General features: G+C 45.8%; 1 protein-coding gene across 1 annotated transcript in view; it reads left to right on the top strand.

Moving 5' to 3' along the window:
• Positions 1-1,703: 1,703 nt before the first annotated feature.
• LOC144124080 (uncharacterized) overlaps positions 1,704-22,831 on the top strand; it is an 85,199-nt gene continuing 64,071 nt past the window's right edge. The window contains exons 1-11 of the mRNA XM_077656746.1: positions 1,704-1,833; positions 3,509-3,609; positions 9,086-9,305; positions 11,581-11,829; positions 12,395-12,594; positions 13,504-13,656; positions 14,493-14,580; positions 15,199-15,425; positions 18,881-18,922; positions 20,152-20,242; positions 21,805-21,968. Of these exons, the coding sequence (XP_077512872.1) occupies positions 3,579-3,609; positions 9,086-9,305; positions 11,581-11,829; positions 12,395-12,594; positions 13,504-13,656; positions 14,493-14,580; positions 15,199-15,425; positions 18,881-18,922; positions 20,152-20,242; positions 21,805-21,968 (1,465 nt within the window). The 5' untranslated portion in view covers positions 1,704-1,833; positions 3,509-3,578. The remainder of the gene's footprint in view (positions 1,834-3,508; positions 3,610-9,085; positions 9,306-11,580; positions 11,830-12,394; positions 12,595-13,503; positions 13,657-14,492; positions 14,581-15,198; positions 15,426-18,880; positions 18,923-20,151; positions 20,243-21,804; positions 21,969-22,831) is intronic.

Genomic DNA, 22,831 nt, shown 5'->3' with positions numbered 1-22,831 from the left:
ACATCGGAACAGCTTTGTGTAAGGGAGGTTAAATGACGAAGTAAACGTATCTCATGTCATCATCAATTTGTGTTTTTGACGGTCTCAATCGCATTTACAGGCGATGAACAGTCTAGACTCCCATTGCGAGTTTCTAACAAAAAAAGCATGTAACTAAAGGTTTTTTACGCCTGAAACTACTCTATGCATGTCTAAGGACCCGATATAGTTGAAGATCTGCACGTTAATTCAGATGTAAACTTCGCTCCGAAACGAGGCTCTTTCCCGTGGCAACTTCACGTAAATTAACAGCTGTCGGCGCCGTCTATGAGCTCATCAGCCACTTATTGATGAAGCCATCAAACTATTCGTTTCTCCGCTATGTTCGTGTTTTAAGCAGCGCTAAGCTGTTTCAATGAATGCTTTAGATGGCGCAGTAGTCTCATGATGTTCGAATTTAGGCCCGATCAGAGCGCCAGATTTTACACAGAGGTTTTGCGGAGAGTTTCTGAACTTGCATAATCAAAATATCTCCGGTTCAGACGGCGTGTAGTGTTTTAATGCGAGCCAGAATTTCAGTTCAGAAGTCGACAAGGCGTTCCTCTTACACCGAGGTGTGATAAGCCTCGGTACCAAACTTACGACGGCAAGTTCAATAAGGGAACGCCAAGGTTTCAGAGTCACCACTCCGGGTGCAGTTACTGCACTGTGGCAAAATTGAAAGTTACGGCTGTACCGTAGGAGGGGGGGGGGGGGGGGGCAAAGTGCTTTTAGCAGTCGCTTCACAATACTACGAAGCTTTGTCTTTCAGGTGCGCAGTGTTCACAGCCTTGTGGCACTGTGCGACTGCCGTGTACAAGTCAAAGTGGCCGATACAAATGCAAACAGGCTTATTACGCAGAACAAGGAAAAGACGAAAAAAATGAAATCAAAATGTTTTACACGACCTCTGATATCCTTGCCTAATTGGGAGCCAGCTGAGCCTGTACAGCATTTACCCGATACGCGAACACATTTCTGAGAGCACTCTATCAGTTTTTAGTCATTAATGGAGACGTTATTATTTCCCAGTTATGGCAACGACGTATCATTTAGCGCCACGTTCGCAAAGAGTGGTTTCTTAGTCTAAAGGAACTAAGAATACCAAAGCTACTACGCAGTGCGCATGTCATGGCAAGGGCGCTAAGCTCTGCATCTGCTAAAGCGATAAAGCAGCGTCATGAAATTTGTATAACGCCCCAACCTGTATCATTGGCATGACACACACGCCTGGACGATAATGTTAGGGTTTTACGTGCTAACACGGACCCTATATTCAGGAGCTCTTCACACTGGAATTCTCCGCAAAGGAGCGGAAGCACGTATTGCGAGGTCATCGCGCCCGTTTCTTTTGAGTCCACCTAGTCGCGTTAATCTTGCTCATGACGCTACTGCACCTACCGACATCAACGCGTATTCGTAGCGCGGTAGACACAAACACAGACGCACTGATTAACATGAGAAGTAATGCTTGCGCTCTCTCTCTTCTTCTCATTCGCAGCGCGACAGTGGCTGCAGCGAGCCGAAACGTCATATGCTCTCGACCACGACGACCGACGCTCGCGTCTCAAGCGTACATTCCGGTGTGGCTGCGCGTCGCACGCGACACGATTTGCATGGATCTCCTTCGCTTCGGTGGTTCACAAAGAATTAACTGTGAACCCACGGAAATGGGATGTGTTTCTCGAGTTCACGTGTTGCCAGAGGCGGACGTCAATGTTCTCTCTCCCGCGTGAGGGCTTCCGCCGAGGCCGACGGTCGTGGACTTCGTTCAGAGCACCCACAAGAAGCCAGCAACCTGAACTTCGGAACAAGGTATGCGCGTTGTGTTTTTCCTGTAAGGCCTGCTCAGCCTTTGCTTTGAAAATGACTGATGGTGATGAGTTTTGTTCTGCCACCTAACCTATAGCAAAACTCCTTTGCGGTGATTGGTCAGTGTGGGAAAAAGTTTGAAAAAAAAACAGGAAAAGGTGCCCGCTCTGCCATGTAACTCCGCTTCCTTAGGTCTCCGCAGCTGTAGTGTTTGTTACCGTTCCATGCGATACTAAATAGTACCGAAAAAGCTGAACCTGCGGCGTCTTGAAATGCAATCTGTCGTCGAGGACTTACAGGAGTCCACCTAGTCTTTTTAGCGGCGCTGCCTGGCATCTGCCCTCAAAGCTCAATCCCGCTAGAAAAACGGTGGCGTAACCCACAGCCAGAGGCTGCTTGCATCGGCTCTCTCACGACGTGTACTGAGCGTCGAAGGGCTTTCAAGCCTTAACCATAAACCGTCACTTCTCTCGTCGGTCATCCTAAAGGGCAACTGAATGGGTTTTAGAATCCGATGAGTTTAAATGAGCCGAATGTGCGAAATTTGCAGGTAAAGCATTCGAAATCTTTCTCCGCTAGAACTTCAAATGGTGACGTAATCGCCGACTAAACTGGCGTCGGCGTTCAGGTTTCTCTGCAGTGCGCAGAGACAGGCAGAGGCCGCAATGATGACGTCACGTACGGCGGCGCTAAGTTTCCAGTGAAGACGAGGTTGTTTCAAGAAAACGAATGACACCGAAGGTAAAGCTCACGAAGCATTGTTGGGGGAGGGGGGGGGGGGGCATCTGAAGACGCAAGGCAGCATGTAGAGGAAGGCAGCGGTCATCTGATATTTCGGCAACAGTGACGTCAACGCGAGTCTTCCGCGCTCTTCTTCAACACAGTGAGGACAAGCATGAACATCATCGTGGTTTTAATGGGTGATTGCGTCATCACTTCAAATGCTGACGCAGAACTACTTTGCATGCTTTACCGAGAAATTTCATAGATTCAGTTCTTGAATAACCTCGAATCCTCGAAAAGCCATTTCACCTTCCCTTCAAGTCGTTTTCAGTTGCAATGTTCTTTTTGGTACCCCTCATTCGTCGAGTCCGGGAAGCTGTGCGAACTTATATTCTTTCCTGAATGGGGTAAGGCCGGCGTATGTATTCGTTTAACAACACTGGGGCTCTTATTTTGCAGAAAAACTGCCTATAAAAGGCGACACTACTAATGAAAGCGTGTCAATAAAAAAAAATGATGTGTTCGATTCTCTGCCCTTCTGAAACAATTCGGTGTCTACGTAAGTTCTCCATTCTTAATCAAAATAGTACGGCTCTAAGCGCAGGCCTAACTAGGAATTATAGTAGCAGCGCTGTATTCTCGGTCGACTTGCGACACCATGACTGTGCTTAAGACAGCAAAACAAAATACACTCCTTGTTGAGGCATCAGCACTTCCTCAAAGACGCCTTTAAATACTGCTTCTCGCATTTTTAATCTATTGATTTTATATAACAAGAGAACGCGCACGTAATGTGTAATAAGCAAATTCCACTCTCGGTAGGGCGTTTTATCTGACGTTACCAATGCGCTTCTTCTAAACGACCTCCTTTAGAAGTAAGCTTTTGTGCATTTTTTGCGCAATCTTGTGTGCGCTATTAGATCATGGCTAGCATTTGTTTCTTTTTGCGACGCAGTGTCGCCACTCTCGCCTGACTCCTGGTCAATGCGAGGGTCACCAACGAGACGTGGAGCAGGAACTTCACCATGGGAACTCATCTGACCTATTTCGTTAAAGGTACGTCGTCTTCTGAACGTCTTTGAATGCAGGCTGTTTCGCAGAGGCTTGTTCGCAGCATCCCCTTCTGCTTTAATTTTCTTCCATTTTAAAGTTTCGTTATCGCGCCGTAATCTGTGGTGCATGTTCCGCTTCTAAATTTATAATATGGTTGCGATTGTTCCTTTCTATTTCTGCGCAGCTTGTCGCGACCGACGAATAGAACGCGCAGCCAAACCGACATTCCGCCTACTCTTATCGCGTTCATAGATGTGAACGGTTTAGGATATTCAAACAAAAGCGTGCCACTCACGTGCACAGTCTTTTCCGTCCGGCACACGTTGCGCGTTTAGTCGTAGGAAGTTGAGGTGCCTGAGAGGAGGGCAAAACCCCGAGAGGCAAAGAAACAGCAGAGGCCACAGAAGGCTGGGTAGGGCGCACTTGAGAGATCAATAGAATTCAAAAAGCGCTCTCAGATCATTCTCCGCTCTCGAGGAAAATAATCGGCCGCTGCCAAACCCCTCTAAGTCTCACGACAGCAGACGGCAAATTTTCGGGAGTGCTCGAAGTCCTTCCGGCGTTACCTTTATGGCCCACGGCCTCCTTGACAATGTTCTCATTAGGCTAAAGCAGCTTGGCCGTACCTGTTGCGAACCCCCGGGAATTGTCCGTGTATCGAAATTGGGCGGTCTCTTTGCACGGTAATCTGAAAGTTATGTGACTGTCGCGGCAGCAGATGGCAATAAAATGAACTGCGTACGAGTAATGACCTCCGAGGCAGTTGGTAAACCCGGTGCTGTGCATCAGTAAAATCAGTGAAGCTTGCAGCAACGAACACGCATAAGTATAATAGTCCCACAGGTTAGTTGAAAACTATAGCGAGCATAATCTTTGTGTGCCTTTGAAATTTTGACAAACGGCGACAGTTTTTATTGACCGCTCCAAGCTTGCACCTCTATCTGTAACCTCTGCTATGTCGCCTATCCGAAAAACCAGACTCTGAAGTGAACATTAGCGAGTGATATGATCAGAGATCCATTTCACAACTAGTGACTGCGGTGGTTTTAGTAATAACATTCTACGATGTAATTAGGAGACAGTTACACATACACTTACCGCTGAAATAGCCCAGGTGGCGATGACCAAAATTATGGTATAAAAGATCGCGTTGTTTTGGGTAATAATTTGGTTAAATACGAAACGCGTCTGAAGAAATGGTATGAAATGCAGTTACAAACCTCCATTATTATCATTCGGAAAGCCAACGGCCGGGCTTGATGAATACAATCTCCGTATGACATTGCAAACTGTGAACGTAATCGTCTTCTCTCATGTAATCGTCTTCTCTCATGTAATCGTCTTCTCTCATCAGAGCCCCTAAAAAGTTGCATGTACACACATTATCTCCCCACGAACATTTTCGACGTACGTCCCTCTAGGCTGACATAACTAGCCTCAATGAGCGACCGGCTGTAGCTGAAAATGCGAGCTCACTGTAAAATCCGCAAACCATGCCTGCCATCTTAAATTATACAGAGTTCGAACGGCATCTCCGTTGTTTCTTCAGTAACTACTCAACGAATTTCAAACTTGAAAGAGTGACAAGCAGCCTGGGCTGGGAGGACAAGTGACAAGCGCAGAAGGCCCATTTTGCTAAGCTTCTTTTTTGCATCTCATTTTAACAGAGGTCACGGTCATGTATTTATGGTCTGATCTGTGCGGTTTAACGTCCCAAAGCGACTCAGGCTATCAGGGCCGCCGCAATGAATGGCTACGGATGACTTCGACCACCTGGGGTTCTTTAACGTGCTATGACATTGCACAGTACACAGGCCTCTAACATTTCGCCTTCACAGCAATGCGACCGCCGCGGCCGGGACCGAACCCGCGCCTCTCGGGTCAGCAGCTGAGCGCCATAAACAGAGCTACAGCGGCCGCTGTGTCTTGTATTTTTCTTTATCACGTCTAGACCACATAACTAAGACAAAAGAACTTCCTTGCTGAACAGCTTTGTTTATGACTTCCGTTTCCCCACAAGCAATCACACAGTTGCAGGCAAGGCCTATCCGTGGTGTTGGTATGTATTCAGAAGTGTATCATCTTCGTCTTTCTTGTAATGACCATATACTATATAAATTTTACAACTGTGTAAAACTTTTCTACCTTTTAATCTATCTCCTCTCTATTACGGTAATGTATTAAACTGGCCCTGTTAGCACGCAAGTAATTAAAAATTAATAACTTAGTTTGCACTAATGCGTGACTGAGTAGCTGCGCAGTGGCAGAGTGGTTGCAGCGGCAGGAGGGGGGGGGGGAGGGGGAGAAAAGTAACAAACGAATTGCCTCTGGATGGCTATGGCTGACGGCAAGTTTCAACAGGATAACATAATGAACCACACCGGTCATTTATCACTTAATAGAGCACGGCTATGAAGCTCTGTGCACCTAGCTGCGACAAAGATAAAAAAAGCTAGCCAGCCCACGCGGCAGTATGGTTTTTCCTAAAGCCTAATCGGCGGAGCTGAGAGTCATGGAGTCAATGATGAGGCAAGTTTGGGTACCCGTCCGAATGAAAGTACCCATAGCAAGAGCCTTCAGTTCAGACCCGGTAGAGTTCGTAGGGGCAGCAAAGCTGGGTATGCCTGTGTGCAATGCCTGCGCTGTTCCAATTCCAGCCATATATCGCTCGTTTCGCCATGGTTGGTTGTTTTATGGAGACTAACGTCCCAAAGCAACTCAGACGCCGTAGTGGAGGGCTCCGGATAATTTCGACTACCTGATTTTCTTTAACGTGCACTGACACCGCCCGTACAGAACACGGGCCTCTAGCATTTCGCCTACATTAAAACGTGACCGCCACGGCCGGGATCCATCCCGCGTCCTTCTGAGCCACCACGGCAGGTTTCGCAACAAGGCGCGTTTGAATGCCTTTGCTCCGTTACTCGACACGATATGGTGGCACTGCTACATGGCAGTTGTCGATTGTATCATAGCGTGAGATGCTGTGGCGTCGCTGGCGAATGCCGTCTCCGGAAGAGAAATAAAACACAAATGTTTTCGCCTATATCCCGTGGTAAGTCGCTTGTAGTGGGGAGCCCTCTCCCTCTCCCTACAAGCGAGCACACGTTCGAAGGCAAACGAATAAGAGAACGGCTGGAAAGGTAGTAGAAGAGTAATTTATTGCCTAAACCGGCTGACCTGGCTGGCATTAACACTGAGGAGGCGTTGTTCCGTCTACCGATGAATGCGCCACGGAGAGCTAGGAATGACAGACTCGTTCCCACTGCGGTTCCCTTACTTCTTTAGAAGTCTTCCCGCGCGCTCACTTTGTACACAATGGTAGTCGTATGAGGAACGTTTTCTAGAGAGGAGTAAATTATGTTAGCGCCGTCATATGGCACAATAAAAATTCCTGCATTCCTGACCAGTTGGAATACGGTTCAAAAGGTAAAGGAAGCGCCACTGCAGAGGGCTAGTGTTCCGGTCGACCTTTCTGTTTTTTGCCGTCAACAAGCTTGTCTCTCTGTCTCCAGAGGAGAATCTGCCTTCTGTGGCCATGTCATCCAACTAAACCTGAAATAACGTTATCTGTGTGGAGTTATCCCCACAACTCGTCGCCACACAATGGGGCTGTGGCGATATGTGAAGCTTCACTTTTAACACATAGCATCCAATATGCGGCTATATTTTGACTTAGCCGCGTCCTGTCTCCCGTCTCCTCTTACTTTTATCCGCACAGGTGCACTTGTGCACAGGTCAATCTATACCCTTGCTCTTTTCCTGAGCTTATCCTGTAACACCTGCACGGACGCTGAACGCCTTGAGACAGGGTCAACTTTCATAAAAAAGCTATCCTTGTAGTTTATAGGCCTCAGTGGGAGCACACCTAGCACTACAGGCTGAGATCCACTGGGTAACAAAGCAGCACTGATACATTTATTCACAAGTGCATACAATAACATCGATGAATACATGAACCTCTCTGGAACTTCAGTAAAAAGCAAAACTGTTCATTCCTTCATATTTTATTACTTTTAGCGCATCACGCCAGCAGCGCACACCGCTCTACCATTGTCTTCTTTTACTCATTGCCTGAGTTCGCCTCTACATTATTTGCTGCATTCTATTCCCTCGGCCGTCACTAATAATAGCGTGGCATCAGAGCTCACTTGACCCTGATGTTCCTTGCGGCTCGCTGCTGTACAGCACTTCTTGTAGCTGACCTATCCTGTTTGCAATTTTCCGGCGCAGCGGACCAATTTAGCCAATCGCCCACACGATACAGGGCTGGCCTGAGCTTTGCAGGGGCTTAACGACAAACACAGTGATAATCCTTCACAGCCGAGAAGTATTCGTACTTCTCAATTAAAGTGTCCCAGCAATACGCCCACTGTTTTGATATTCTGCATTCTCTCGAGTGTACATTTTCGTACAAAAGTAAACGGAGAACGCTATTGCTTAGTTGGAATTACCAGCTATGGCGTGTGCATGCTTTTAGGGGACGACAGTGCGCTTTCCCACGAGCAAACAATACTTCTTCGTTTCTGAGAGGAGAGCTGCGATTGTTCTTATAACGGAATCACGTGCTTCATTTTGCTAATACGTACACTACGCTCGCCGCAACTGCGTTCAGTGTGCTAAACAGCACCACTTGTATTGCACTTGAACTAACGCACTTGTAGCTTAACACACAAGCGTAAAATATTTTATTATCGAAACGTTACCTATTGTTTACTACACTTTTACAGGTTAAATATGTAAAAACCTAGACTTTTGAAGTTTTAGAAGAATAGGCACTAGTTCGAAGCACGAAAGCATATATGTAGAGTATCAGCCAAGTATGGGCCCTACATACACATCGGCGGCGCACATTGTATGACCTCACAAAAAGTAACAAGTGTAGTAGGTTAAGTCTTGCGCAGCAGAAAAATGAACAGCACAAGTAAAAGACCACGGTGATATCACAAAAATGGACACAATGTCAATAAGTTTCCAAAATGGAGAAAAATCACTGCACAGAAGGGAAGGCTGCTGCTAGTAATGCGTAGTGGACTTCGTGGTATCTATAGGTATTCAAGTATATGCAAAACAGTCAACTCCGAAGCGCAAAGAAGTTGTGAGGCAAGCTGTGGTGCACCTATTAATGCTTACACAATCTAGCCTTGCTAACACCCTTGTACACAAACCTCCTTAGCCTGAAAAGCCAAAATAGATTGTAGCAAAATTAACAGACAGTGGTGGCGGAAACCTGGGTGCATTCTTATATTCCAATTTCTTCACTCCTCATGGAAAAGGTGTCCGCAGTAGAAGCCGACAATCCTGTTTTAAACACTTTCTCTAACCTTCGACAGCCAATATTTTCCCGAGTCCTTCCGTATGGAAAACGCCTGTTTCATTCTAGCTCTTAGAATTTATCAGACACTTGTTTAAATGCCTCACTGCGACGGAACTCTTAAGTGTGGTGGTAACCTATGCCTTCAATGGCGCGTCATTTCAGCCGCTGCAGCGTTCCTAATTGTGTCTGCGGCGCGTGCGGTGCTCATGGACTTCGCTGCGTTCAACACCAAAGTGGCGCCGTACTGCTTCAACGAGTCGGCGACACACACGACTTCCGCGCCAGCGCGAACCCTGGACGCCTTCCTCTCGTTGCTGCGGCGAGTCGAAGCTGGCCACCCGGTCATGGACGTTTCGGACATGGCGGCCGTAATACTAGAGAGGTATGCCCTTAGTTGAACAAGAATCAGAGCCGGAAAATGTAGACTTATAAAAAGAAGCAGTACTTACAAACGGCGCTAATGAAGAACGGACATTTGGGCGATTTGGTTGCTGTTCTTTTCAAGACCAAAACAGCTAAAGACAAAAAACTGGAAAGGACACTTAAGCTCCTCCTTAAGAGTATGATGCCATAGCGTTGATGGGTTGATGCTCATATATGCGGAAATTGCAAATTTCTACTTTGCATTCATAGATCCCAGGGAATCTTCATGCCCCTCCTGGCGCAGTGGTGCAACAGTTAAGCGATACGCCATTGCCCTGCGATGTGTCAGGTGTTTCCATCGGTGATGGCCTGCGAGACCCAGGTTACTCTTCCCGAGCAACCTCTCGCAACCAATTAATAATTTAACTTCCACCTGCCAGGGTGGCCAGTTTGCTTCCAATCCGGTGGTCATGTTACGATGACGTCACAAGGTCACGTGACCTAGGCGGCCCACATGCCGTCAAGTTTGTTCCTCTGGGGATTTCTCATGAATTTTTCGCTCAGGGGCAACAACGCCGGCTTTTCTGCGTTAACGGACCCTTAACGCTATCGCGTTAATATGATGGAAGGCTGCCAGGTAAAGACCCGACAAGTTCTCTCCCTGTTTTCTGTTTTAATTGTTTCGTACTTTGTTTGGTGGGGGGAGCTGTTTTTCCACCAAAGTGAACGGGGCTGGTTTCTCTCAGCTGCCCATTATCCGCCAAAAGCACATGCTTTCGTCGTAAATAAGCTTGAATGCACTGAACTGTGCGCCTCCTGGGCTGAATGTTTAACTTTGGCGAGGACACCGCTATTATTCATTTTATATTCACGAACTGGTGTATTTAGCACACTGTAGCACTTCTAGATGTATGAAATATTTAGTAAATAGTTATAGGGACACAGATCCTTTTATGAACAGCAGCCCACAAGTGGAAGTATAATCATGTTCTTCCTCAGCAATATTTTGATCAGAATATATAGATGCCAATTTGCTTGGTGTAATTGCGAGGAAAATAATGCAAGACGCGAAAAAATTACGAGCGCCTGCGCTGAAGCTACGGGGAAACGGGACGGTGAAGACATGCTTGTAATTGTGCAAGCGACGACCGACAAAAGATAAGTCAAGAAAATTCGGCGCTTGCCCGTCGTCGTATACGTTGTTAAATCATGTATAATCCACACCGATTCGTGAGATTTTCTGTCCTTTAGATACAGGACAGTGCATTGCAGCCTAAGAACGCAAGTTTGTAGCACCGCTCAATAAAGTTTAACAAAATATATTTCGCATACTTGTGATCGAGAGCGAGAGTGCCGATCTTGGGCAACTTATATAGCTTTAGTAATACACCCTGTCGAAAAACAGAACTGAAAATTTTCTGTTGTCACAACAGACATTCCTGTTGTACTTTGCGACTTCACAACAAAAACTATTGTAACAACAGGATTTTCAGTAGTAGCAGTCTCCTGTCATAACGATATAGGCAGTTCTATCGCAAGAACAGACAAATTCTCAATACTAAATACGTTGTAACGACAGGAAGAAAAATTTCCTGTTCTATTTTGTAATCGGCTCTGTCTTATTTTTCTACTGGGCAAGTTGCATTAGTACTGTCTTTAGGGGTGGTTCCTCTTTTCAGCCAATGCGGCTGAATTTGATAGTATGTGAAACCACATCTGCTAACTACTTAATCTACATTTTGGTTCCTAACAACCGGAGACTAAAACCCTTTCCTATATAAAACATCCCTAGCACCAAATTGTTCAGAAATTTACACGGTAGAGTTTCTGGCAGCTCCATCGTTATTGCACTAACTGCACGAATTCTTATGAAAAATAAAAGCGCCCATCTGCCAACTTTTCGGTGCACGTTAAAGAAAAGTAGGTGGTCCACATTATACCGGAGCCTTCCACTACGATGTGTGTCGCATTCAATATATTCCTTTGAACTCAACACTATTAGTCCCCCGGTAACCAACACAATATAGCTATAAAAATCGCCGTGCCATTTTCCAAAGTTTACAAAGAAGCCGACCAAGTAACGAACTGTCATCGCAACCCAGTTGTTTAACACACTCATAGGTATAGAGTGGCACCTGTGTTAATCAGTTGTGTGTTTTAGCTTCCGAACTGGCCTCTCGGCTTGTCTGCTTTCTAAGAGACTTCCTTCTCCTTAAGATACTTGTGCATTCTTTGTTGCTTTGTGTGTCTGCACATCCCTTTGAGATCATCCATCATGCATGTTTTCCACACAGGTTCTCCATTGACTCTGTGGATCACCAGCGCTTGGCCACCGGAGCCGAACGGTTCCTTGTGGACTCGGCCAGAGAACTCAAGGCAGCCATCTTGGAGTCCATGCTCCGTGACGCGCAGCCAGCGCAGCTGTTCAACGAGGCCACCTTGAGTGACAGCGACAAGTGCGCCCTCTTCTCTATGCTGTCGCACGCGTTCAACAGTGGACCGTCTCCTCCAGCCACCAGCGCCGGGAAGGCGCTGCTGAAAAAGTGAGCACAGCATTTAGAGACATAAGAATGTGGAAAAGTTGTAGTAATAATTAACACTCTTAGAACAAAATAATGAATCAATATTTGCTATGTTGCCAAGAAGTGTTACATCATGCTACGAGTGGTTGCCTTGCTTCCACTCATCCACTTCAAAGTTCGTTGTATCTATGCTATCTTGCTGTTGCAATAATCAACATCGAACAAGGCAGCAATACTTCCTGGAAAACAAAGGCAAAACTTGTTTTTTCTTTGCCGCTGTAACAATGCAGCTATGCGTCAGGAAGTTCCTCCTAAATAAATTGTGGTAAAAGCAGCGAATCAACCACGTATCAATGAAAGCTTAATTCTGCTTAAGAGTAGCACACTATGAACTCGTGACAATTAACTTCCAAACATGTACCAGAACGCAATGTCGTTTAAAAATTCTGGAGCGTGACTTCTAGGCACGTAAATTAGCACAAAAAATATAGGTTCAAAAACTATAGGTTCAACCTGGAAATATCTGCACAGAGGCGTGCCTGCTCTGCTGCTTGAAATTTGTGAACACGCCATTTGCTGACGCCAGTGTGCAGGAACAAGGCGTCGTTGGCGTAGCGCACAATGCGACCATGAGCATCGCCCTGGGACACGTCCTCAAGGGTCTAGTGGTGAGCAAGTACGCCCGGCGGGACACGGTGGAGAATCTTCTCCGCTCACAAAAGCCGTTCGAGATCATGGACCAGGGCCACACCGTGGTGGACCATGTGTACGGACCGACGCTCGCTGGTACGCAACATTAGGACTAATGTGCAAACATTCCCATGTCCAACACACTGCTATAGCGCGTCCCAGTCTCGTTTTTTTTAAGACTAAGGTATTCTCGCTATTGAACGGTATTGCACGGTAGGAACTATGCACCGCAGGTTTCGATGGACGTTTCAAATCAGCCGGTCCTTTTTTTAGAAACGCGCGTCGCGTAATCTAGCTGTGTTTCCCGTATAAAACGAATGTGGTTTTGTTGGTTTTCGTTTTGAATCTAGCGCCATCACGCATCTGTAGGTTGAGACTACAAGATCATCAGCGTTGCTCCAGCAGGATTAAATCTAGATTCAACGCGCTTTCTCGGTGATGTTTGAAGCATGCAACGTCCATAATATTTGCTTCAGCGCGGTGCCGCAGTGCAGATACTGGACGACCGACGTCTTAAATCATAGTAATGCCAATAGCGATGTCTTTGCGGCTGCGCTGCAACAATGCTGAGATAAAATTAAGGAGGGGGCTTCATTTCATAATGAGGGAGTAATTACTCATTAGCATCCACCCAAGCGCAGCCATACGGCTACAAAGGAAACTTATAGAGCTTTCGCAGAAACTTCGCAGTTAAAGAAAAATTCCTCCTGGTCCGGACAAAATTCGGACCGGGACAAATTTTTCTTTAACGGCGAAGTTTCTGAGAAAGCTGTACAGCTTTCCTTTGTAGCCATATGGCTGCGCTCGGGTGGATGTCAAGGAGTAATTACTCCCTGATTACAAATTTGCTCCACAATGGGGGCTTCCCCTAAACATTTGACCGACAACCGGCTTCCTTTCACTTGGTTTTTTTTTCATGCAATTCATTTAACTGGTCTCTTCCTTGGTCGTCTTTAGGAAAAGCCTACTTCGTTTTTCCCTCTTTCCGCATGTCCACTCCATCAGTGCACTTGGGAACGGTGTCTTCGTGGTCGAACAGCAAGATGCCTACGATCGGTGGCGGTGGCTTGTGGACCACGCCCATGTGTCCCCGCGAATTCCGCGTGGCTGACAAGACGGCGAGGTTCACTGATGCTGAGATGCTCGGAGCATTGGATGGTGAGAAACGACGAACGCATTGGTGCTTTTTTTTTCTTTTCCTGGGGGGCAGAAAGTGAACTCTCACCAAAATACTTGGTCTTGTTACGAACTTGTTCTTGCTTCTACATTGAAATTAGGAACAAAAACCTGTTTGCGCAAAGAAACTGATATTAAAAAACAGGCTGTGAAAGCCCAACCCTTTCGTGGCACCATTCGGAAGAGATTTCGAGAGACGTACGAAACACTGACTGATGTAAGTGCTAGTTTTATAGTTCATGGCGGTTCTCACCTTTTTATGCTAAATAGAAAAAAAAAGCTGCTCAAATTTCCTTTCACCGTAGATATGAGACGGCTGGAGTTTCTTAAGTTCCAACAGCTCTTAGACCAAATGATGACGGTGGAGGCATTTGCCGAAATGAAACATTCGCCAAACCTTCAGTCTGCTTTCGTGCAAAGATTGCAAAAATTGGCTGTTTTCCCGTCAGTCCCTATTCTACATTCTATCCCAGTCGAAAAATAGGACAAAGCCAGTCCCTAATTCCGACAAAAAATTTTGTCGCTCTGTCGTTGCGGCAGATTTGTCTGTTGTCGCGACACAACTTACTATGTCGTTCCGACAGGACACTGCACAATGCTACGGAAACTCCTGTTGTTAGTACAAGAGTTTCTGTTGTCAGGCAAAATCCAGCGGGAGTATTAGTTGTGGAAAAGAACATTTTTTGTTTCATTTTTGGTTAGGGATAGGAAATGAGATGAAATAACTATGTCCTGTGACACTTCCGAAACCCCTGAAGATGTCTTTTCGCCGGCTGGGACATCAGTTAACGCAACTTCCCCAAACTCGCTCTCTCTAGGTTTCATCCTGGCCATGGCTATGAAGAGAATAAGTAATGACCGGCCTCGACGACTGAGCCAGATCCTTGGCGGTTACTACAGCAACAGGTAATGCTGATTCCGTGTGACAGTGACGTCAATACAGTGTTCCCCGCAGCATCGCTGGGCTATGACAACACAAATGACCCTCTTTAGCGTCTTCGACATTGTTATTGCGCTACTCAAGGTTCACACAGACAAGAACGACACATACAGACATCTTGTCTGTGTAAACCTTGAGTAGAGCAATAACAATGTCGAAGACTGCAAACCAACTAGGCCCATTTGAAGCTCTTCCTCTTTAGCGTCGTTCAAACGCTTACGTGCGGAAATAAATAAGTACAACGATCCACCTGGATCGATGCTGAAACCGAAAGTGAGCCTTTTCCGCCAGTTATAGACAGTGCTACTCATCTGCCACATCAAATGCTCCGCGGTCCGTGAGCGTAGCTGAATATGTCATTAGCCAAAATCAGGAAAGTCGTACTTGTTTGAAATGATGGCTGGATTTTGCACATGAATATTTCCACAAGTTTATCCCTGTTAAGTTTTACAAATGCATCGCAGCAGCGGAAACGCTGCGGTTGTTAAACCGCATGCTAACTACCCTTTACTGATTAGCTGTTTAAAGAAATTCTAAAGCGTTGCCGTAGACCAGTATCTACAGCCCGTCTGTCCAAACCGCAGGGGCATCCGAGAGCTGCTTCCCGAGTTCCCCGAGGGCCTATCTTTCTGCACACGCAAGCAGGCTGTCACGCGGCTTCTGTCAGCACCTAGGCTGGAAGAACAAGTCCTGTTGGTGGCAAGGCTCTACTCCCGACTGGTCAATGAAGCCGAGATAAAGCGCAGCGCAATGAAGCATTCTCTGCTGCCCACCCTCAAGGCTTTTCACACCAAGTTAGACCGCCTTCTCAGTGAGTTAGAACTTCGTTTTTTTTCAACTACCCAGAGTCAGGCCAATCATGCGTAACATGGGAGGGAAGCAGATACTGCATCGTCGCACATGTAAATATTTCACCTGTGTTTCAAGAGTACGCCGTATTTTGCCTTTCTTTATGTTGAACTCCTCCTCTGGTACTAGGACATGCTGTCGACACTCTAAAGCTCTGCTACGTACCCCAGTGGCCTGTTGTGCGTGGTTATCAAGGCAACTACAGTACAGATGGTGCAGGGGATGAAACGCGTGACTGGATCGCCGGGGGTGCTTGCCTCAGACTGCGCGCGTGACGGCCATAATGCCTGGTTCGAGGCAAGCTGAACATAAGGATGTGCGGCCAGACTGATGAGATTGCCTGAACTTTTCTGGCCTTGTCTTCGGCCGCTGCTTTCCTTGTCATTGACGTGGTAATCTGTTACGCTGGCGAAACTAGAATGGGCGCCGCATTGTATGCATATCTTCATGTGCTTGATAGCGTCATGGCTGCGTTAATTCCGTTGAGGATGACTAAAAACTGCCCAGCAGTGTGCCCAAATCCATGGCCTGTGAACTATACACTCGAGTAACGAATTGGCGGATTGCGAAAGCAGTTACTTGCTGCAAACGCAACCAGTGAACGATGGATAGATTTTTCACAAAGTCTCAGATGCCTGATAACAGTTTTTTATCATTTTGACACCTGCTATTTTAATAGAGTATTATTTTTATTCATGCACTTGTATTGTGTATATATATGGACACATACGTGCGTGGTCATGGGCTTTGTTATGAAGGCCTTCGAGCTCTTGCAAGGTAAATATACAACCTTCAATCCCTTGCGAATGCGTGGAAAATGTTCTCCAGCAGGTTGATAATCTGTTCCTCTTATTCTTCCTCAATACCCAGGATACTACTTGGCTACATGGCCGCAATAGATGCTTTCCTTCACTACTCTCAGCGGTTGGTTACGTATGATGTTAATTATTCCTTCGGCTTGCTGTTGCACTTGAGCTTTCTGCTATTTCATTTTGCCTCATATTCTCATTGATATGCTGTAATTCACTGACTAAAATGGCAGCTAAATTTTATCCGCAGATCAGGTGGTACTGAGTCAATAATATGCAATTTATTCCAGTGCAGCGCCCTCATTATTGTACGAGTAATAATGCTTTGATTACTCATCCTAATGCTCTTAATAATTCCTATATCATCTGCATCTGTCAACTATGCTTGTTACATGGCTAAGGCAATTCTTGATGAAAAACAAATGAGGTGTCCGGCAAATCTTTTTTCCGAAGAACTACTGAGGGAGGACCTAGTGGCCAGGAAGCAGGAGTAATGCCGCCACGTGTGCAGCCAAGTTTCAAATCATATTCTTTTTTCCTCCTATTTAGAAAGCCGACGCGATTATATCTTGTACCAAGCATATTCTGCGGACATCTGGCGCCTCCCAAATGCAAACACAATCTCGTGCACGGAGCGGCTGACATGATGGCTTTGCGCATGCCTGAGGAACAGAACACTCTTTGGGTGTGGAAGGAGGACTACCGGGCGCATATGACGTATGAACGAGGATGCCGGCGGTCTCAGAATGTTTTTCAATACACAGGTCGAACTAATCGGCAGGATGTAGGCATAATTATGTAGCTTTGAGAAGACACGGATGCTTGGAGGATAGTGAGAAATGTCCTTTTGTCCATACTGCAACTATCCCGGTTGATGGAGGATAATGACGATACAATTAAGCCATTTCATTCCAGCGCAGTTATATTAGCAAATGAGCGAAATCTGGTGGTGAACTCTTTTGGCAGTGGCAGTGATCATCGAATGCAGAGCGCTACAAGAAGCTGGCAGTATTGGAAGGTTCATATTTTCGCGCCTTCTTTAGTGCATGCAAAATGCTTAGAGCAGTGCATGACCAAAGCAGGATGTCATCTGTACTTCCTGTGTAAACCTGCAGGCAACTATGCTTGAACCTATGCTTTAAAACGGTGTCACGAACGCTTAAACTGCACTACCTCAAGCAACCGTAACACGATAGATAACCACTAATTACTTTTTCACTATTGCACTTTTGCAAGTCTGCTTAAGAACGCAGGAAAAGAGCAAGCACAAAATGAAGAAACGAAGCGGTAAATGAAGTAGTAAGACCCAAGTGACCGCACTGTTGCCTACCGCCGCTTTTCTCGGTCCTGTTATTGCATGCCTTGTATGATCAAATACGTACAGAGCATAGTTACCCGGGTCCCCTTCGAAAACCCTTAAATACAAGAAGTCAACTGTTCAGCGGCATTCTCTCACGAACTATATTAAATAAATCCGACAATGATGACTCGTCGTCTTTCAGGGGCAAAATTAATATTCACAAAAGAAGGAAAAAAATGTTGACGTTTACGCCTGTTGCGTAACTTGAGAAATTCAGTAATATCAGGAGTCGCACGTCAGCCGTCGCTCGCGCTTGCCGTTTCAGCCCATCCTGCGAGCCGCGTTGTTCAGGATTTGCATGCGATAACCACCTCTGCTCTTAGGCGCGAGCGCAACGCACTACTGCAGCGACCACTTCTTCCACGTCTCCTTCCAAGCGCTGAATGACGAAAGCCTTAACTCATCCACTCTAGGCACTGTCACGTCGTTCAGTGACGTCACCGCGTGTGATGTAACTACACACAACTTCGAGTGTTCCTTTTCCTTCCGACATCGCGACGCCTGAGACCTAGTGGTGGCAGTTCAGCGTAACTTATCGTGTCTGTCTCGACTGTGACTCGCTCGCGTTGTTCCCGGATTGCCAGTTCAGCTGTGATGACATCATCAAGCGTGTTGCCGCACCATGGTTAATTTCCGACGGCAATATTAACAGCTATCGCTAAAGCACTACATGAAGAAGCGATAGAGAAATAATCCGATACAAATAAAATAGAATAGCACGTGTACGGCCGTAACAAAACCTGGCAGGTTACAGCCCCCCAAAAAATGTTAAGGTGCAAAGGACTTTTTTTTTCAGGCAGCGCCTAAGCTTGGCGCGTTACCATTTCCTACCCATAGCATTTTTGCTGAAGAGAAGAGAGTTTGATTTTCAATCGCTTGTGTCTTCCTTATGCCAGGCGCTTAGACGTGATTCGATCCAGAAAACCTGCTGTGTTTTTGTAGCTTAATAAACTTTTCTATCTTATGAAATGCGCTGAAAACCAGTAAACAAACCTCGTGTCATAAAAGTCATTTCATACGCCATTAATGCATCGTAGTGCACGCATAGAGGATGCCTCGAAATGTTTGTTTTTGCGCCACATGAAAACAAGCACCAGCACCGAGCACCCACTAACAAGCATTTGTGTGCGCCGTTGCTTTATTATGCGGTATTAAAAGAAGTCAAAGTCGACATGGCGTGCTCGAACAGTTGAAGCTGACCACTTAGTTTTCTGCGAAGTGCTCATTTAATTTTTATTTCACTTTCAGAACCTCCGAAGGAATGCGTAGAAAACAGCAATGGCAGTGCAGGTACGCAACATTGTATATCACCCACGTATTTTTGTGCGCATAACACTTATAGAAGTTATCTAAAGAACTGTGTTGAGCTAACACTTATCAAGCGCCATGAGCACCATATATGTTTCAAGCTTTTAATAATGGTGATCACTATATAGCAGGTAGTGCTTCAACCAAACATTACTATAAAACTGGTCAACCAGTGACAATGTTAACAATTTTACAAGAGATTTCGCAGGGTCTTAATTCATAAAAATGTATTCAGTGCAGTTATTACGCGATAGCGCTAAAGGCTCCCGCTGCGCAGAAAATCTGACGTCGGCGTTGTCGGCGTTGTTAGCGAAAAACCACGAGCATGACTCAGGCAGGTGGTGCCCAGGGAGCAACACAAGAGGCAGGTGGGCCACCTAGGTCACGTGACCTTGCGGCATCATTATAACCTGCCGCCGGATATTGAGAAAAGTACCCACCGTAGCCGGTTGACTACTGCACCACTGCGCCAGAAAGGTCATCAGGGAACCCGGGGATCTATGAATATAATGTACAGAATGTCCTTCTCCGTATAAGGGAACCAACCCATTACTCTATCGCGTCATACCCTTAAGGCGGAATGAAGTCTCCCCTTGAATTTTTTTCACCACCTCATGGCACGTGACTACTACAAACGTCGTAGTCAGAGATTGGACCAGACGCATCTCAAAGCCCTTTCAACAGTTAGGCTATGTTTCCAAGTGATTGTGTCTAGCAGAAACTTGTCTGTCATTTGCCTTGCGTGGTAGGCACTGTTTGAGTCCTTTTCAGCAACGCGGACGTCTGCGTTTGTTGGTTCGCCATGACGAAAGCGTACACTGCACCAACTGACGAGGACACAAAGGTGGAGGACACATAGGACATACGGTCGCTGTCCCTGCGTCCCACCTGTCTGCCTTTCTTGCGTTCTCGTCTCGTGTTCCGCTGTACGCTTACGTGCATTGTGGACGTTTTCTTTACTGTTACCTCTACTGTTATTTCCTCAATTCTTGCTCTACTCATCTACTTTTTTCATATAATGGCATTGTCTTATGGTATTCACTGCTCCAGCTTTGCTTTTTATGGTGAACACCTCTCTTCCTTTTTGTGCCGCATTGCGCTGGCCTCTGCTCGATTGATGGCTAACAAATATTTTAAATAAAGCAGTAAATTCACTTCGCTTGCAACCCACTATACTCTCATTGATACATACGCATTCCCTGCCTTACCAGCCACTTGTGACACGCAAACCGATGTCCTCATCCTTCTGGATCCTATACCGGGCAACTCCATATACGATAACTACCAGAAGAAGATTGCCAGGTAAGAGAGCACTCACTCCGGTTTTCAACAACGGTTTTTCTGTCCACAAGTTTCTGCAAAGCATAGCCATCGAAAGGCCATAAAAATTGTATGTTCGAATTCAAAGCCCGATGTCACGAAAGATTGTTAATGAAGTAGAATGAGCTGGCAGTGGCATGAGGTATCCGGGATTTGACAACCCGAAGGAACACAAAGGAGGCTATGAGGGGCCTGAAATAACTGATACGATGGTTTATGGTTTATGGGGGTTTAGCGTTCCAACTGAAGATCTGAGGGACGCCGTAGTGAAGGGCTCCGGAAATTTCGACCACCTGGGTTTCTTTAACGTTCACTGACATCGCACAGTACACGGGCCTCTAGAATTTCGCCTCCATCGAAATTCGACCGCCCAATGCCGTGATCGAATCCGCGTCTTTCGGGTGAGCAGCCGAGCACCATAACCACTGAGCCACCGTGGCGGCTGAAATAACTGATATCAATTGTCCAAAGTACACCGTCTGTTTCAAGTTATTCTTTACATTTATCTTTTCAAAGCAGCGCAGTGTACATTCGTGTGATATCTATAGGGGATCTGCACTGAAAATCAGACATTATTTAAGTAACATATCTGAGAGAGCAGATTAATTAATTAAAAAAGCTAATTATTCTGTATAGTTTTGTTTTTAGGAAGCGCGTTTATATTGGAATTATTGTAGGCGGTCAATGTCAAAAGTTGGCCCACTTTTGAAAATTTCCGATCCGCCATCGTAGTTCAGGTTACGAAACGTGAAAGAACACCCCTGAATACTGATTTTGGCTTTGCAACGTTGTACGTTGATCAAATTGCGTCGCTAACTGTGGAGTCACTACAGAAAGAGACTCAGCGTTTGCAGCGCCAATAAACTCATAAACGGCATGATTATTTCCACCACTAAAAATTACAGCGCCGCCGTTTCTTCAGCGTGCAACGTGGGAGGGCCCAGTAGATGACTTTTCAGTACCCTCTTTTACACCTTCGGTATCTCCAGCCGTAATACCGTTTCCAAAGACAAACACTGTGCTTGTCTTCGATGTTGCTGACCATCAATACCGCAATAAAATTTTGGGCCCTGAAAAAATAAATCAAAGTTGAATGCCTAGGTTTAATTCATTAATGCCCGCTTCCCCGCACAATCCAGCTGTGTAGACCGCACAGATTTATGATACACGACTCTAAGAAGGGAAATCCCTAACGAATAAATTTAAACAGCCGGTTTATTATTGGACTTTTATTTCAATTACAACTTCTTCATCCAAGCTTTGCTTCCAATCAGATTGTGTAAAGCTGCCACTTGCTACTTAAGGCCAAGCCGATAAAGAGCTATTCGATATACCGCTACCAAGAACCGATATACCGTTACACCGATATACCGGTACCAAGCAGTCTTAGAACCTGACTTTCAAGAGAACGCTGGTAATCGCAAAACTCTCATGGTGTGACAATCGCAAATCTTTGTCCTTTAACTTGTATTGAAGCGATTGCGCATTCGCACTGTCATGCTCGTTATCAAGATGATTGCACAATCTTTGTTCGCCCTTTGCAGCTACATGGCCGAGAGGCTGCTGAAGACAGGAGGCCGGCACACAGCGGTTAGTTTGTCCCCGGCTGCCCTGAGTGAGGACGCCAGCCAGCTGGAGCTCACGTACGACTCCCGCCGGGACACGCACGCCTCGCCTTCATGTGCCATTGAGAACATGGCGAGAAAAGGCAATCCCACCGTTCTATTTTTTCCTCTACTGCCGAAAGTGTGCGACAAGTGAATTAGTCACAAAGGCCAGTCCTTAACCTGAAATTAGAACAAAACATGGTGCCGGCCGCAGTTCAAAGCGATCAAGTGTCATAGATTAGGTTGGTGACGCATTTGACGTGTGCTGACGCAAAAACCGGTTACATGCAATACACCTTGGAGGATTTATTTTCGCTTAACTCAAATTGAATGAAAATTCATTGAGCTTCATCTGATGCAGAAACATTTTTTTTTTCTTATATCTAAGCACAGAGTGCTTGCTTGCCGTCCAGGCTGTTAAGTCAGTCATCGCTCCTGTGCATGCAAAGTTCTAAAAAATACTAAAAGGACAGACAAACCAAACGCATCTCTATTGGTACTTATTGTGTACTTGTTTATAGCGTTTATTTTTCTTTGCACAATAAAATCGAATATATACAATAAAAGTGATAGTATAATGTTCGAATTAAGTCCTATCCATACCACTCTAAACATCTTGGTCGAAAGACAAGCGAAACAAAGAAAAAAGTAAAAGCCAAGACGTATTCAATATTTTTCCTGAGAAGATGGTCGCCATTCCCTCTTTGCTTTCTGCAATAACCACTTCGACCTCGACTGTATATTTCAGCTAAAACAGACGCTTAGGCGAGTTGGTAATCCAACAGTGTGAACACCGCAAAAAGACGGGGACCTAGGAAGAACACAAAGAGCGCTCGTCGTCTTTGGAATGACGTTTGTTTTGTTTGTGTGTTTGTTTGTGCCAAAAATATCTCGCTGCTTGTAATACAGGCGACTTTTAAAATCATTATACACCCCCAAAATGCCGTAAAGAAGATTCTGAGCT

The sequence above is a fragment of the Amblyomma americanum genome, chromosome 3 (assembly GCF_052857255.1).
Source record: "Amblyomma americanum isolate KBUSLIRL-KWMA chromosome 3, ASM5285725v1, whole genome shotgun sequence".
Lineage (NCBI taxonomy): Eukaryota > Metazoa > Arthropoda > Arachnida > Ixodida > Ixodidae > Amblyomma > Amblyomma americanum.
Note: the sequence above shows the minus strand (reverse complement) of the source record. Positions and strands in the feature narration are given on the sequence as shown.